This window comes from Microplitis mediator, chromosome 7 (assembly GCF_029852145.1).
Source record: "Microplitis mediator isolate UGA2020A chromosome 7, iyMicMedi2.1, whole genome shotgun sequence".
NCBI lineage: Eukaryota > Metazoa > Arthropoda > Insecta > Hymenoptera > Braconidae > Microplitis > Microplitis mediator.
In genome coordinates, this window is record NC_079975.1 from 18,284,641 (window position 1) to 18,303,363 (window position 18,723).

Here is an 18,723-nt window from a genome sequence, read left to right on the forward strand (position 1 = left end):
TTTGTAAATTAAATTAAATTTTAATCTTAGATTATTTTATTAACAACTCGGTTGCGGTCGAGGTCCACCATGGTGACTCTCCGACTCACCACCGCTTACTCCAAGACTCCAAACTCGACTACTGGGTCGACTCGTACACGAGCGACGCCAAGTCTCAACTCACTTACTCGCTGGTACTTGCACAACTGTTACACGATAATCTCCCACTCTAACTTGCTCGCTCCACTCCTTCTCTTTCAATCTCACATTCTCGCTTCTCCATTCATTCTTACCTTCACAAGCATACAAGCCGTGGACTTACGGGCCTTCCCGTAATGTCACTCCCCGTCATATCCGAAGTTAGCGAATTTTTGGCTTCCTCGAGCATCGCAAACGAGGCCTGTTATCCCCCCCAATAAACGTACACGTACCCCTGCTAACTTCGGGTACCAACACGAAGGGGCGGCGACATCTCAGTCGCACCTCCGTGATCACCACGTCAACCCCGAGGGCTAAGTCTGGGCCTAGTCGTCATCACTGGTCGGGAGGCACGTTATCTTGGCCACTATCCGCGACACAGCTAGATCTCCCCCGTTAAGTCCACGCTCTACCACACAGACACTCTAAAACATACCACATACCGTACACGTACTCGATCGCACACTTAACTTCCCATACACACTTATACTCCATATGCTCAGCTCACTTACACTTACTCCATCTCCAACTCCATCTCTCCGGCAATGTCACGTCACAGTACTTTCCATAAAGGAAAATTAAATTTCACATAAGTATTGGATGGAATGAATGAAAAAAACCTTTTAATATTTTTTATCGTAAAACAAAAGTTGATAACATTTTTTGACTGGCATTTTAGATTTTTGGAAAAGTTTAACTACCTACCTTATATTATTAATTTTTTATTGATTAATTACTATTTATTATCAACTTTAAAGTAACAAATTTAAGTTGGTTTTAATCCCGAAGAAGAAATTTTGAAAAAAACAATTACATATTTTTTAAAGTAAAGGATAATAAAATTATCGAAAATCAATTAAATTTAAAAAATTGTAAATATTTACAAATATTGCAAATATTATTTTATGTATACTTTCAGTTTTCTCTTCTTCAATATTGTAGTATACTACAGGTAAAACATTAATTTATAATATTAAATATTTCTTATTCGAAAGTCCTAAATCTCATGGAACACCAGATTGTCGATTGTTTCTCATTCAATTTTTACCGGAGTTAATTAGAATTTTGTTGTTTTTATAAGATTGAATCAAAACTTTCAAACAGGATTAGTGATCGGACCTTTATGATGAGACACGATCAGTTAATGAATAACAAACGAAACGCTTTGTTGATACTTATATAGTGTTTAGTTTAGTCTCTCATAAAAAGAATCAGTAAAATGTACTATCAAGTTCTACTCTTTTCTACTTTCTTTGATACTTACAGAGAAAAACAAGTAGTAAGCCTCTCTACATTACGTAATAGTTGGTACTTTGATTAAGTATAGATTTATCCTACATGCTTCTACAGGAAGTTCCTATGTTAACACATAGAAATATTTCTATGCTATCATAGGAAAAATTGCTGTATACTTTCTCCATCAACTATATATCCGATCTTTACTTACTCAGTCTATCACAAGTACACTGTAAAAAATCACCGGGGTAAGTAGGAGCGGTGTAGGTGTTAAAATTATCGGTGTTAAATTTACCCCCGAAAGCGGTGTGAAAATAACGCCGCCACCAGTGTAAATATTCTGTACCGGTGTTAAAGAAACGCCGCCACCTATCTTCATTGTTTATTTTTTGTAGATTTTTGGAAAAAATCAAAAATTTTTCGATGTTTACCATTTTTGATTTTTGATTTTTTTCTTTTTATATAAAACTTTGACATTTTCCGCAAATCCTAAAATTTCTTCAGAGTGATGTTGATTCGATTTATATTTTTTATTCCCAATTGAAAAACAAAAATTTTTTTAACTAGCCTTATTTCTCATAACACCATGCGTAAAAATTTTGAGAGTGCTCAAAGAACTTTGAAATTTGGAAAAAATAAATGGAAACAATACATTTAAATGGTAATCATCGAAATAATTTGAATTTTTTTAGAAAAATCAAGTTAAAAAATAGAAGGACCTTCTGAATAATTTTTTGTATTTTTTTCTGAAAACTACATTCACAAACAAAGAAAATTGAAAAAAAATCGTTTTCGTTTGGTTCATTTTTAGACAAATGCTGGGGATTCAAAAACAAGCTCTTCTACACTCATTGTTTTATGGTTAAAAGAATTTTTGAAAATTGTCAATTTTCTTAACGGGAAGTTAAAAACGTCCCAATCAGTCGAATTTTGAAAAAGTTATAGCTATTTAAAATAAAAAAAAAACAATTTTTTTCAAAAATTTGTAACTTTTTTTTGGTTGGGTAAAAAAATTTGAAAAATTATGAGAAACGTTTTTGATCGGGTAGAAAAAGAGAAAAAATTTTCAGCCAAATCTAAAGGGGTCGAGTTCAAAAGTGGTCGATTTGGCGTGGAATGCCCCATATACATCGTAAAAATTTGCGAAGTGAATTCGGATTAAATCCGGAGTGGACGTAGAATGAATGGATTTTTATTTATAAACTCCCCTCGGACTAAAATTCACTCCAAAGAGGAGTTTTGGAAATATATCTTATATCTTATATCTTATATACTATATATATTATAAAAGAGGAGGTGTTTGTGCCTATAGTACGATTTGCAGCTGAAACTAAACATTGTGAACGAATAGTGTTTGTATGTGGTAGTAGTCATGAGTCTCCCACGGTGCAAGGGGGTGGTTGCGAGTTGATAACTATAAGGGTGTAAAAGATATGGGGGTTGAAAGAAGGTTAACTTCGAAAATGTGTCTATGACTGGTTGAGAATGTTCTAGATTGTTCTAGAAATTTCAAGAATAATCTAGACATTTTGGGAATGATCTTGAAATCTCGCGTAAGCTTTTTAACTGATTAAATCTTCATTTAATAATATAAGAGAGATCTGAGTATAATCGTGACGTTAAATCAATTACTATCAGAGCAGAGTACCAAAAAAGTTATGTCTAATTCAATGCTTATAAGCTTTCTTCTGTGACAATTAACATAACTTAATTACAAACAAAACTTAACTAATATACACGGCGAATATGGCTCAGCATCCCAATAAAAAAAGCGTGAGCCTAAACGCCCGAGGACTTACAAAAAAAGAACCCAACCGACTTGGAAGATATCTCCACACTGATAGAAGGATTTTTTGGCATTTAAAAAAGATTTCTTAGTATTTAAGAAATCATTTCTTAGACATCAATTTTTGTATTTAACAAATATTTTTTACTATTTAAGAAATGATTTCTTAATAGTTAAGAAATCATTTCTTAAGGCATGATTTCACTCTAAAACCAAAATTAACACACTTGCCAAATAACATTGAAACGCCAGAAGCAATCTACAGATATTTAATACACCGTGAAACGTGTTTTAAATGACTACAAAAAACTATAGTTTTGCTTATGGCTTCAAACACAGAACACATTTAATATGTGTTAAAATAATACACTTGTAACACACTTGGTTTTAGAGTGTTCTAAAATATTAAAAAATAATTTCTTAAATAGTAAGAAATATTTGTTAAATACAAAAAAATGATGCTTAAGAAATGATTTCTTAAATACTAAGAAATCCTTCTATCAGTGCATGTAGAAAAATTACCAACAATTTCTCTTACTTCTCAAACTCTATTTTCAATACCAAAAATAAGAGTACACAAGGTTATAAAAATACAGCTTGTAAACAAAAAAACTATATTCACATAATTTGCGTTAATTTATATGCACTTAAAAATAGAAAAGACTTTCATTTCGAATGAATTATTGCTAGTTTTAAGAAGAGATATGATAGTCATTTTAATTTATTTGATTCAATTTAATTGTACAGTATGTCAGTAGAATATACATTTTTATAGCAAATAAATATTGTTCGAGCTCTATTGTTATTACACTATCACTTAAGTGAATAAATATATATTTTAAATAATGATTTATTTGATTAAAATATATAACCATACACTGAAAGTATTTTTTCCTTCCTTATACTTCCATAATAATATTGAAACTAAGAGAATATAAGTTTATTTTCATTGTTAATGCTGTTAATACAAATACATTGAAAAAGAAATATTTTTTAAGGCTACAAATGAAAAGAAAAAAAAAGAACCGCACAAAAAAATGTACCGAAGTTTATCGAAGCATTTATCAACTGTAATTTCTCAAGGATTTCCAAAAAAAAAAACAGCATAGTTAAAGAAATCTATCTTAATGATTCTACTTATGACTTGTATAACAGACATTATTGGAATTAGAGTTCATACAGAGTCATGAAGAATGGAGAATACATAAAGTGTATAGAATAAAAAATAATATGAAAAGTGAATAAGAATGAAAGGAACATACAAGTAAGGTAAACGCATGCGTCGCGACGCCGTGTACTTCGTCTCCGAGGCGTCGCAAAACTCATTTTAACCGCATTCGACGGTCGCGCGCGGAGCGAAATTCATTGCTTACAATCCCTTGAGATTTTAACTTCGTAAATTTATCAGTACACTTTTAGATTTTAATTTTATTTACTATACTTTGTGAGTAAATTATTATAAATTTGTTGGTGTCAAAAAATTAAGATATGCGAATCAATGGTATGAACAATTCAATTTAAATTAACTAAAATTGAGTGAAAAGTGCGAAAGTTCCGAACAATTTTTAAATGGGACGTACAGTTTATATTTTCCATTTCTTACAATTACATCGTGTTCTATGTAGTATATTACTTATAATTATGGTAAATCATAAAAAGTTTTGAAAGAAAGATTAAAGTTTTATGAGAACTGAAACATTATAAAAATGCCAAGAGTTAATTAATATATACATATATATATATATATATATATATATATATATATATATATATATATATATATATATATATTTCATTATAACAGGTTCATTAATACTTCGAAAAAATACAATTATGAATTTTACAAATGAAACATATTCACACGATGAGTCGATGTACCGGTGTGGTCCAGGTTTGGACTATTTTCATCAGGAGTACGCCAAAATTCATGGATGGGCAAGTTTGTTAGTTTGCATTTTCGGGTCAATTGCCAACACCTTGAATATAGCAGTCTTAACTCGTCATGAAATGAATTCTCCAACAAATGCCATTCTAACTGGATTAGCTGTTGCTGATTTATTAGTAATGCTAGAATACATTCCGTATGCTAGTCACATGTACTTGTATCACAGATCTAGAAAAGATATCTATACGTATGGCTGGGCAGTATTTGTATTATTTCATTCTCTTTTCACTCAAGTTTGTCATACAATATCTATTTGGTTGACTGTAACATTAGCAATTTGGAGGTATATTGCCGTAGCATACCCTCAACGAAATCGTGAATGGTGTAGTTTCCAAAAGACAATATTAGCTATAATAGGAGCTTATTTAATTTGTCCGTTAATTTGTCTCCCGGTTTACTTTACAACTGAAGTCCGATCTAAACAGGAATTATTAGATTCATATGGTAATTTAGCTAACTTGAGTCACTACAACACAACTGAGTCAACATTTAATCAAACATTATGGTTTGTCGATTTGAGTGATACAATGAAAGCTAATAGTTTGCTTAATCTAATTAATTTTTGCATGTATAGTGTTGTGATTAAGTTGATACCTTGTATTGCATTAACAATTTTAAGTCTTCGACTCATTTTGGCACTTATGGAAACGAAAAAAAGAAGGAAACTCCTCATAAACACGACGTTAGTGAGAAACTTAGATGAAAAAATGCGCGAAAGTTCATACGATGTTAAAAAGGGTAAAAAAAAATCGTCCAGAATTTTAGATAAAGAAAGACAAACTGACAGAACTACTAAAATGCTATTAGCTGTATTACTTCTCTTCTTACTTACGGAGTTTCCACAGGGAGTACTTGGTTTGCTCAGCGTCATATTGGGATCAGGTTTCTTTCGGACATGTTATGTTAAGCTTGGTGAGTTTGCTCTTCATTCACTTATTTTTGTATATACTTAGATAAAATACTAAAACAAAAAACAATACATGTAGAAACAAACTCTTGTTTTTTTAGTCGACAATTACTACACTACTATAATTACTTTTGAAAATACTATAATTCATAAAAATTTTGTTATTTTGAAATTTTATTAATGTCTATCAACAAAAAAATTGAGAAATATCTTTTAAAATAAATTATAAGATACTTTAAGGTAAAGTTTAAAATCGAATTGCTTTCAAGACTGTCGCTTATTCGAAAACAGGAGAACCTACCTTCTTCAAGTGCTTTGAGATTAAATTATAGTGAGTAAAAAGTTTGACGATGTATCGTCATTTTGTTATGTGAATTTGCTTTGAAATATTTTAAGACTTCAGTTTCAACTTTATAAAATTTTTTATTTATTAAAATGGAAAATGATTCAACAATTTTTATTTTTGAAAAACACTATGAAATTAAGTGTTAATTTAGAAAAATTTTTTTACAATTTTAAAAATACTCTATTTCTTAATTTGTAAGATATCCTTAATATTTTTATAAAAAGCTAGAATTATTTGTGATGGGTCATGACAATAATAAAAAATTTAATAAAGTTTTTCAATCAGACATTAAATTAAGTTCGGACGCTGAGACAGAAATGGAGGGAACAAAAAAATGTCTTTATTTTATATTCTTGAACATATTTTTTTCATGTATCAACAACTGTTAATTAGCCTTTTTTATTTCAATAAGATTTTTTTTTTTCAATAATTGTCAATAAAAGTATAATCTGTAGATAAACAAACCTTCAAGATCAATAGTTAAATTTTGCTAATTTAGAAATATACAATTCATGAAAAATAGAAAGAGAAATAGTTTATTCCTAGTAATAATGATAACTTGAAATGAAAAATACAAAGTTTTATAATTTTTGTACAATACATAGGCTAACATTAAAAGAGATTTCAAAATTTAGGTTTAAAATAAAATTAGATTGATATTATCCAAAAATTCAAAACGCATTGAATTTCCAATTTTGTTCTCTCTCTTTTCAAGCTCTTATACTTTTACCTATATACTTATTTATGAACGACCCGGCTGTATTGTTAAAAAAGCTGTAAAAAAAAAAAAGATGAAAGAGGACTCAGGTGCGATGAGGCGAAACCCTTGAGGTATGCTATTTACGCTTCACAACAGTAGCTAGAGATTCTTTTGCCATTGCTTCTTTTACTATTTATCATATTTTATTCTTTAGTACTGTAAAACTTAGCAGTTTCTACTGAATTTACTTGACTACATAATTTTGAGAAGAATTTTAAATTTATTCTGAAAAGATGGATTTATTAAAAATATATTTTTTAATATGAAAACTTGGAACTTTTATATGTTCTTCACTGACTTAACTGAAAATAAAATAAATGTGGGTTTCGTGCGAGTTAAAAAATAAAGACAAGAGCAGCTATTATCATATCAAATTCTAATTCGCGACCTAGCAAGTAATAGCAGTATTATCAATTATTTGATTATATAGAACTGGATATGTAAAAAAGAAATGATTGAAAGTAATTTTTAAAATATTTTTTACATGAACAAATGTATGTATACACAGAAAAAAAAGTCATCTTGAGTCAAGAAAATCTTTTTGAAGACAAACATTTTCGGGAACCAAGTCAAGATTTTCTTGAGCCAAGAGAATTTGTCTTGGTTAAAAAAAATTCATCTTGGTCGGAGAAAATTTCTACTTTATCTGAGAAAATTTAGGTCTCCAAAAAAATTTTCTTGAATCAAGAATATTTACCTTCAGTCGAGAATTTTTTTTTTTCTGTGTAAAAATATCATAAAAATATTTTTTCAAATCGTCACGAAAAACGCGTTAAATAATTTAATATATTTAATATACAAAAAATAGAAAATAGTAAGAAGCAGAGATCGAGGTACATAAAATCTAATATTATTCGATCATTGATATAGTCCCGTATATGTGGGTGAACACATACTTTCCTCCTTAACAGCATTATTTAAAATAATTTAAAAATGCTACCGTACGACGTACGGTGTGGCTCAATGGACGTAGATAAATTAAACAGAATACGGCAAAGGCTCGGATAGATCAACTGCGAAAGCACTCGGCGCGAAACCGACATGGTCTAGGTTCGATTCCCAGTTCGGACTATCCATATTTTTCTTCATTTATTTATAAACTTTTCATTGAGAAGGTTCCTTCGTTATCCTACTCAATCCCCTCCTTCCTCATAGTATGGAAAAGTGTGGAACGCTTCACGTATATAGTCCCGTATGTGTATGCATGAATACATACGTAAAGTATGTATGCACATACAAGGTAAAGTATGTACTTTCCTGCTTAACAGCATTATTTAAAATAATTAAAAAATTATACCGTACGATAAACAGTGTGGCTCAATGGATATAGAAAAATTGAATGGAATATGACATAGACTCGAATAATGAAGTTCTGTTCGTACAGAGTTATTTATTCACGATATGATTAACAGAGGTATGACGTCTCTGATTTAATTATTTTGAAGTCACTGATTATTGATTCAGTGAATCACAAAACGTTTTACAGAAACTGGTGAATTTTTTTGCTATCGATTTACAACATTTTGTTAATTCAATAAATTGCATCGTTAAAATTGATTAAGAGGGGGTTGAGGGTTTCAACGTGGAAAAAAAACACTTTTTATGCTTTTTTCAGTTATATGGGTAGAGTAAATTAATTTAAACCTTTTGTACATTGTTAGGTGTCATTTCAAAAACATTCCCTTAAATTTGTACGCGAAAATATCCACAAACAAGTCGGTGACAAAGCTTTCCCAAGAACGCCTTTGAAAAAATACGATTTGCGTCGATTACTGTATCTCAGCTGAAAATGATCTGAAGTCAACTACCCTTAGAATTCAGTCAAAGTATCATCGGATCCTCCCCCTAACGATCTTTGATAATTTTTTTTTCATTTCTAAATTTTTAGTAGTCATGTCAAGTGAAAATTGCTATTTTTCACGAACAATTCCGCCATTTTGGGGGTGGAAAACCCCCTCAATATGAAAAAAATCTGAAACTAAACGTTGGAGAAATATTTTATATCTAGAAAATGTGTACTAAGTTGGAAATAAATCGGTCAAATGTAGTTTTCAAATGGCAGTGATCACGGACTTTAAAAAAGTGATTCCAAGAAAAACGCTTTTGAAGTTTTAGAAAAAAAAAGTGATAAAAAAAAAACTTTTTTTTTTTTAAATTAGGGGAGGGTGGGGGCAAGAAGGCTCTGCCTGTCTTGAAATTTTGTGATTATATTCTTGAAATGTTTAACTATACACTGTAAAAAATCACCGGGGTAAGTCCAAGCGGTGTAGGTGTTAAAATTATCGGTGTTAAATTTACCCCCGAAAGCGGTGTGAAAATAACGCCGCCACCGGTGTAAATATTCTTTACCGGTGTTAAAATAACGCCGTCACCGGTGTAAATATTCTTTACCGGTGTTAAAATATTTTACTTAGTGAATATTTTTACTTACTCGATCACTATCCTTGTTAATAAATGATATTTTTTATTAATTTTCATAAAGAACTGACATTTTTTGTGTTTTATAATCTTTAAAGTTAATACTCTAAGCGGATGCAATTTACCCCGCTTTTATACCTGTTACCCCGCTTTTACACCGGTATTACTTTCCTTTTACACCGGTATCACTCCGCTTTTACACCGGTTACCCCGCTTTTACACCGGTTTTACTCCGCTTTTACACCGGTTACCCCGCTTTAACACCAGTATTTTTAACACCGGTGTATTACTCCTCCTACACCGGTGTAATTTCATTTTTACACCGGGCGAAGTTAAAACGAGTCCATTTTTAACACCGCTCTTTTTACAGTGTAAGAAAAGACAAAAAAAATCGATTTTTCTAAAGTGCAACCCCCTCCAAAAAAAAAAATGCAATATTGCTACAAAAAAATAATGCATCTTGCTTCGAAAAAAATATCTGTTACCTTAAGAAATATAAACTCTTGAAACAAGTGAAAATTTTTTGATTTAAGCGTAAAGAATATGTTGATGTGAGAAAAAAAAATTTGATTCAAGATAAAAATTTCAACATAATTGTTTACTTGATGCAAGTGAATTTTGATTTTCCGAATCGATCAAAAAAAAATTCTTGAATCAAGAATATTTTTCTTGATTCAAGTTAACTGTTGTTTCTGTGTACCAACAATAGCTGACGAGTTGCAAAGGTTAGGAATCAATTTTTCATTAAAACTGGCACATTATCATACTGAGAAAAAAAATACTTTTATTAAGAAGATTTACTTGATACAAGAACATGTATTCTTGATAATTTTCGAGAATATATAATTTTGTCTCAAGAATTCGTAGAATTGATGGAAATAATTTTTATTTAATTCAAGTAAAGCTATTCTTTCGTTTACTCATAATATAATATCAAATTCATATAATAACAAAAATAAATTTGATGCTCTTTTCTCAAGAAATTGATAATTATTAACAATAAAATAAACATTTTAAACGGATTTCTTGAACCAAGAAATTCTTGTTTGGACAAGATTATTTTATTTTCTCAGTGCACTTATAACTCTGAAAGTATTCACTTGAAAAAAAAAATTTCAAAGCACAACCTCATGAGGAACGCATCAAAATCGACAAAAAGTTAGAAAAGTCGTCTTTGTAGCTTTGATAGTCGAAGCACTACAGTGAAAAAAAGGCCATTTGGAAGCCTAAATGGAATCAGATTTCTCATTATTTGATTACTTTCACCTTAGAAATAAAAGTTAAAAACGAAATAAATTTTTTTTTACATTTTTAAAAATTCTCAAAATAATAAAACAAAAAAAATTTTAAGTTTAATGCCGAAAATTGAAGCTAACTGAAGGGGTTAGGGGTACTCAGGGGTATGAAAAAATGATGATTTTCAATAATTTTTTTTTTGTAGTTAATTACTTTATTTGACAAAAATAAAAACATAGCTTTATTAGAACACGTTTCGATTTGACTTCACGAAAATTTCAAAAAAAAAAATTAATAATTCAAAAAGTTATCGCTGTTTTTGTAGAGCCCGTTCCTCCCGAAGTCCTTTGCGGTGATCATCATAAGTCCTTGGAGATTCATCTAAAATCAATCGGACAAGAAAAATTAGTTTTATTAATAGATAATCTTGTGCCTGATCGAAGCTTTTTTTTTTTTTTTCGAAATTAACAAAATGGCGGCCTCAGGAAATTTTTTTCAAATTTTCGAGAAAAAAACCGACAGTTTATTGTTAAAAAAAAATCGAAATTTTGAAAAAAAAAAAAAATCCTTCGATCAGGCACGAGTTTTTAATGTATTTCAAAAGTACAATAAATTTTATTGAAATCTACCGAGCAGTTTTTAAGTTACAGTGATCACCAGTTCAGAAAACATAGTTTTGAGAAAAACGCATTTAAAGTTTTGCTATGGATTTATGTCGAATTATAAGAATTATTTAATAACTTACACTGAGTCATCTATTCCTGGACCATATAATAGCTCTTCAGCCGACATAGCAGCTTCCAAAATATCGATTTGCTGGTGCCTACGTTGCAATCGACCTTCTCGGGTGTTATCATTAGCGCGCTTATCTGCTACTTTGATACGTGCAGCATCCATTCTTTCTGCATACCGATGAGAATTAGGCCCACAATTAAGTCCTAGTGTATTCATCAAGACTAATAATGAATTTATACCCTCATTAAATATACACATAGCAACGTATGCAGCTATTTGTACGATGGTAAAACTAGTATTTACCGTTTTTGGGCATATTTTCCATACTAGTTGGTTAAAGCTTTCATTATTATTCTGATTGAATCCACCTACACATCTTGAAAGTAAATTTTCATTACTAAGATCTTCGTATATAGGCTTGATAGCTTTTAAAACATCAGAAGGTAAAGGAGAATAATCGTGAGAAAAGGTATCAAGCTCTCCTCTTGCTTCAGCGCGCTGGTAAGAGCACCAAGATTCTTCGCCTTTTGGACACATATCATGATTCGGTTTTTCATCACTCGAGCCGTAGTGATAAAAGGTTGCCATTATAGCAGATTTCATATTTTCAATAGAATCACAATGCCGGCGTATTGCTAAACCATAGTACACAGTTAGTTTGTCTATTAATTTTCCTGTGAGCTTACCTCGACCACCAAGACCTTTTTGTTTACTCTTCAGCGTACGTAATCGACTCCCCATCCGCTTTTGGACATGCCCTATACATTCCTTTTTATTTACAGTTGTATTTTCGTAAGGATCTGATTTTATAATTCCTGAATAGGTCTTGGAGTCACCATCACCAATATAGTTGGCATACTTAACTCCATATTTAGTTTCAGAATACGAAAACATTTCGACCATCGCATCCACCTCCATTTTCCCAGAAGACCCTTGATGATTAGCAGAACACACATCTTCATGCGATTGATACCATTCCTCGAACTCAACAGTATTTGTTTTTTTTTTCCAATACTCACATAGCTTACAATATGCACTTTTAATGTTTATGTCAAGAATCTTTCCAGTAAAATAGCCAATTATAGAAGAAACTCCAAATGACGATGTATATCCCCGTTTTTGCCAGGTTCCATCTCCCGATACAGTTAGATGATTTATATCTTCATTTTCAGTTGTTGGCATTGCTTGCTTTTCTTCATTCACAGCTTTCGTCATGAAGGTTTCTGCGACGGCTTTACTACAATTCAAAATCTGTTTCAGTAAAATTGTATGCGTAGATTTATCTAAAAAAGACGGCATGTCCATCAGGCCGCAAAACTTGCACAATCCTTCGTATCCTATTCCTAGTATTCTCATTACAAAAATGAAACGTCTGTTTATTTCATAAGAATGCCCAACGAAAGAACAGGAAGGAATATATTCATTTCCACAGTTATTACATGCAACTACAATTTTGAATCCCAGCCCACGTGTACTTGCTGTTTGAAACACTACATTTCCATCACATTTTTTACATTTTATAAGAGCAGAAATTGCAGTGAATACCTGAATAAAATTTATTATTCGAAATTCAGTACTGCTGTCTTCAGGTACATCATCTTCAGTGTTTTGTTTTAATTTTTTAGAAGATGTACTCTGAATACTTTCATCACGTTCGGCTGTTTTCGGATTAAAAACATTCTTTCTTTTGACTGAACGCGACTTATTAATTTTTTCAGAACTCCGAAGTTCTCTTGAAACCTTTCTAGAATCACGTCCCATGGTTAATAATTTAATTCACTTGAGAAATAATTTATCACAAAACTATCGACTGATCAGTGCAACGACTACAGGTATACTGGCAACCAAAAATTATTTTTCAGTTCTTGTACTACCTACAAATTGTGAATATATGTAGAAGGATATATATATATATATATATATATATATATATATATATATATATATATATATATATAATTATAAATACATTAAAATGGGGAGATATTCATGACAATGAAACCCGAAAGGTCGGTTGCTTGCAGCTGTTTCTAGCTACCTGCTCTCGAATGCCACGTAGCACCCGAGCGTCCTTTGGTCATTGTTAAATAACTCGAAAAGAATTTGTCGGATTCACTTCAAATTTTCACACAATATTTTTAAAATATTATACTTTAAGAAAATGCAAAAAAAAAAAAATCGATTTTTTGAAAATTCTGACTACCCCTAACCCCTGAATAAGCTTCAGAAGAATTTTTGATGATAATGCACTATATGTTTTTACTTAACGTTATTTAAAGATACCTATGGATACCCGGGAAAAAATGTTTTTATAAAATTTTGTAAAATTTTATAAAATTTTACAAAATTTTAGTACTAACATTTTATAAAATTTTATAAAATTTTATACTGAAAATGGCCTAATAAAATTTTATCAAATTTTATAAAGTTTTATCAAATTTTATGAAGTTTTATAAAAATTTATAAAATTTTATAAAACTTTGTAAAATTTCATAAAATTTTACCAGGCCATTTTCAGTATAAAGTTTTATAAAATTTTGTAAAATTTTATAAAATTTTATAAAGTTTTATAAAATGATTTTTTTTTTCCGGGACGGGTCACCCATCCAATTAATGGCCACCCTCGATGCTGCTTAACTTTTGTTAATGAAGAATCGTAGTCTGCTCCGCTCGTCTATTGGTCACTTGTAGTTAAGAAATATTCATGGCTGTATTTATGATTACTCATGAATACTTATCAGCCATATTTCATAGTTTAATTTATAATTATATATAAAAAAAAGATTTGAATAATTCAACTATCGACTGTTTAATGGACATAAAATTTTAAAATTAATTAAATTTATTGATTTTTATTTTTGAATTAATGGCGAAACCTTCGAACTTTTTTTTGAGTAACGATGATTTAATTTGAATTGCTAGTTGACAAAATAAAAATTTAAAAACATTAAATTCAAAATTATCACATTATGTAATATATATATAAATATGTAAGAGAAAGGGGTGGCGGGGGTAGGCAAAACGAGGTACTTCTAAAATTTTATAAAAATAAATTTTTTTTTTAAATCTATTATAACCATCCCAAAATTACTTTTGTAAATATAATTGAGCATTATTTCGAATTTTTTTCGTTAAACTTTTTCAAGAATCTAGTGCCGGTCGAAAAATGTTAAAGACTTTTGTATTATGATAAAAACTATTAAAAACTTTTTTATCTTCCTTTGCATCCAATAATTGTGTAAAATATAATTTTTCTTAATGTAAATAACTTACAAAAAATTTTAATAAAATCAAACTTATTCAATATTCAGAATTTTTTTTTTTTTTTACATTTTTCTAGGGGTACCCTGCATATATTTAGGTAATCAATTATATTTTTTATAATATAATTTTCATATTTGTTTATCACCATATTTTGCCCGCAAAAATGGAATTTTTTTTTTTTTATGGCCATTGAAAATTTTATTTATTTACTTTGAATTTCTAACAATTTTTATAATAATTTCCCAGGTAGAAAGTCATCAATGGAATTAGCTTGTATTAAGCTAATTTTATCAGTTTTAGCCTAAAATTAGCCAACAAACTATGGTTAACACAAGGTTAGTTGGTAACGCTTTGTATCGCTAACATAAAGCTTGCAGTTTTAGCTTGCATAAACAGTGACAATTTAGCTTACTATAAGGTTAAAAGTATATCTTATTCTTAGCTAGAATAGATTTGGTAATATAAGTTTGAAAACATGTTTACAGAGAAAAATTTTTTATTATTTTTTTTTTTTGTACACATACATCAGATATTGGGCATTAAATGTGTAGTGTTATATATATTTTCCCTAGCGGTTTTGACGTCACCGTATAAACATTTATCTGAAAATAATAATAATATTTATTTAAAAACATAAAATAATTAATAAGACGATTTGAGGTTAGCATTACCTTAGATGTAAATCAACTACAAATACATTTCAGAATTATTCTAGTCACATTCAATAGAGAAAAATATATAAGTTTTATTAGTATATAAATTATAAATTAACTTTTGTTTGTTGAAATATTTTAAACTTACCCTAATAATAGTGCAATATAAATGATAAACTTTGATTATAACTTGCAATTAACCTCTGTCTAACAAACAAGCTTCCAAGTAGATGGCACTCTTTACTGCCGTGAAGCTAAATTCATTATTAGTCAGTAAATTACTTATTAGTCAGTAAATTTATTCAAAGCTACTGATCTTTCAGTAAATTTTGTAACCACTGAAAAAATCAGTAACATTTTTACTGATTTAACTTAAGAGAGTAAGGACGTTCTAAAAAATTCAAATTTTTTTATTATGAGCATTAAAAACTTGTGATTCAATAAATTAAAAAAAATCAAAACTTACTTGCTTAGTAAATATTTTTCTTTATATATGTTGCAAATAAAATTGAACTTATTTATTACTTATAAACAATAACACAAACTCCTAATTAACCTCAAACTTTAGTTTTCAATGTACGCTTGGAGTAATGTTAGCAGATAAGGTAGTTTTAAGTTTAGAATCCAAGCTTACAACAAATCTTATCATACGCGTGGAAAAAGAGCTAACAGCAAGGTATATTTTAAGGTTAGTTACACTCTAAAGACTTGTCAGAGAATTCATCCTAATAACAACCTAGAATAAAGCTTACAAAACAAGACTTAGATGTTAAGCTAAAATAAAGCTATTTTGAAGTTTCAAACTTGTCCGACTAAGACAATTTTCTACCTGGGAATAGTAATAAACGTTATAAAATTGTGTGACATTTTATCAAATTTTACAAAATGCTACCCTACACTAGATGCAATAGTGGCATCAAGTTCTCTAAAGTTTTATGAAATATTATATAATTTTATAAAATTTCATACAATTATATAAAATTTTATCTAATTATTACTCCCTTTTTGAGATCTTACTTTATAAAATTGTATAAATTTATATAAGATTTTATAAGATCGCATATAATTTTATGAAATCGTATACAACTTTATAAAATTTTATAAAATTTCATCTAAATATTACTTCTCTTCTAAGGACTTACTTCATAAAATTATATAAAATTGTATAAGATTGTATAAAATTTTATATAATTTTATGAAATCGTATACAACTTTATCATATTTTATAAAATTTCATCTAAATATTACTTCTCTTCTAAGGACTTACTTTATAAAACTATATAAAATTGTATAAGATTGTATAAAATTTTATATAATTTTATGAAATCGTATAAAACTTTATAAAATTTCATACAATTATATCAAATTCCATTTAATTATTATTTCCCTCACTAAGATCTTACTTTATAAAATTTTATAAGATTGTATAAAAATTTATATAATTTTATGAAATCGTATAAAAGTTTATACAATTTCATAAAATCTTATAAAATTTCGTACAATTATATAAAATTTTATCTAATTATGACTTCCCTTTTAAGATCTTACCATATAAAATTTTATAAAATTCTATGAAATTTGATAAAATTATATAAAATTTTATATAATTTTATACAATTGTGTAAAACTTTATAAAATTTTGTTATATTTTATACAATTTTATAAAATGTCATACAATTTTATAAAATTACATTTATTTATTACGTTCCTTACTCAGATCTTACTTTATAAAATTTTTGAAGATTTTATAAAATTGTATAAAATATTATAAAATTTTATAAAATTGTATGAATTTTTATAAAATTTTGCTGTAAAATCTTATAAAATCTTACAAAATTTTATAAAATTGTATAAAATTTTATATTATTTTATAAAATTTTATAAAAACATTTTTTCCCGGGATATATTAAAACTATCGGACCAATGGTATTTCGGATCCTATTAGAAGAATTATGATAGATCATGGTTTTATTCCTTAAAAATTCTACCATAAGGTCAAAGGCAATCGTTTGCTTTCAATGAAATCCACTAATAAAATAATCTAAGATTAAAATTTGATTGTGATATATCGAAGGAACGTACTTGAAATTAGTACTAATATTTGAAATAAAAAGCCTATTAGAATATCAAATGTCCAGTAGATATAGAGAATATAATCATCATAACTAATGTTAATCTTGTTATTGATATAACATATTATTTATACACTGTCAATACAACAAAATTGAATATACCCAATGAATTGAGATGTTTGGATTTTATAAGGGTCACACTGCAATAATATAAATTTAAGTAGCTCCATGAATTTACTAAAAAGTAGGAGAACTAATGCAATAGCAAAATTTCATTTAATGAATGGTAAGATAAGTAATTTCATTGGTCTAGGCACATATATAGGCATGAAAATTAAAGCTTATTTGAAGAGCTTTCAGATGAATTTTATAGAAAGTCGATAAGTTATCACATTCAAAAGATATTGAAGAAAGATTAAGTAAAATTATGAATTTTAGACATTTTGAAAATTTTTAAATGCTATAACTTTTTAACTAATCGACCGATTGAGATCGTTTTCAAACTCGATCGGAGTAGTCACCCACAAAATACGTATACTAAGTTTTAAGGCGATCGGTTTGAAATTGTGGCTATAATCAAAGTGAAAACCTGCATAAAATTAGTTTTTATAATATTTTGTAAATGTTCAAAACCATTTGTCTGTTAGAAAAAATGGTTAAATCAATCAGCTGTATAGTGAAAATTGTAGGCAATCGACCGAGCTTTCATATAGAATGAACAAAAATAATCTATCTCTTTCTGTTGGAAAGTTACATCCAGTTAAATGAGTAAACAAATTTTTTTTGAAAATTTTACGAAATTTCAATTAACCATAACTTCTAAACTTATTGGCCGAATTGGCTTATCTTCGAAATCCGCCAAGGTAATCGTCCATAGAATAAGTATACTAAGTTTCATTGAGATCGGTGTAGAATTATGAACGCTATCGTTGAAGAACGGCGCGTTATATCTTATATATATATATATAAGTGCCATTTTGAGGCGACTTTTTTTTCACCAAAACGACAGGCTGAAAACCTGAGGGAAGGTGAGAAGAGAAGCCTGTTAGAAGCGGAGCTCTTAATATTAATGTTTAGAAGTGCCTGTTTCTAATTTTCCATTTTCCATTTAAATAACATGGGAAAAAAAATTTTTTATTTTTGTATTTTTCTAGCTTGGCATTCGCACCTCATATAAATAAGTCCATA

General features: G+C 28.9%; 2 protein-coding genes across 4 annotated transcripts in view; one reads left to right on the forward strand and one right to left on the reverse strand.

Annotated features, from left to right (window-relative positions):
• Positions 1-4,548: 4,548 nt before the first annotated feature.
• LOC130671353 (G-protein coupled receptor dmsr-1-like) overlaps positions 4,549-18,723 on the forward strand; it is a 57,398-nt gene continuing 43,223 nt past the window's right edge. The window contains exons 1-2 of one of the 2 annotated variants that reach the window (XM_057475195.1): positions 4,549-4,700; positions 5,004-6,056. In XM_057475195.1, the coding sequence (XP_057331178.1) occupies positions 4,688-4,700; positions 5,004-6,056 (1,066 nt within the window). In that variant the 5' untranslated portion in view covers positions 4,549-4,687. Of the gene's footprint in view, positions 4,844-5,003; positions 6,057-18,723 lie in introns of both variants that reach the window. The other variant, XM_057475196.1, reaches the window with a different exon arrangement.
• On the reverse strand, positions 10,939-13,433 carry LOC130671351 (uncharacterized). 2 transcript variants are annotated; one of them, XR_008990510.1, is made up of 3 exons: positions 11,850-13,433; positions 11,557-11,749; positions 10,939-11,192 (listed from the first exon to the last, which is right to left on the reverse strand). XR_008990510.1 is itself a non-coding variant. In XM_057475192.1 (2 exons), the coding sequence occupies exons 1-2, from the start codon at positions 13,305-13,307 to the stop codon at positions 11,189-11,191; spliced, it is 1,755 nt and encodes a 584-aa protein (XP_057331175.1). In that variant the 5' UTR covers positions 13,308-13,433; the 3' UTR covers positions 10,939-11,188. The 2 variants fall into 2 exon arrangements, 1 of the variants encoding a protein (XP_057331175.1); XM_057475192.1 differs by having other exon boundaries at positions 11,557-13,433.

Coding starts and splice junctions, on each gene's coding strand:
- LOC130671351 (XM_057475192.1), bottom strand. CDS start 13,307: ATGGGACGTGATTCTAGAAAGGTTTCAAGAGAACTTCGGAGTTCTGAA.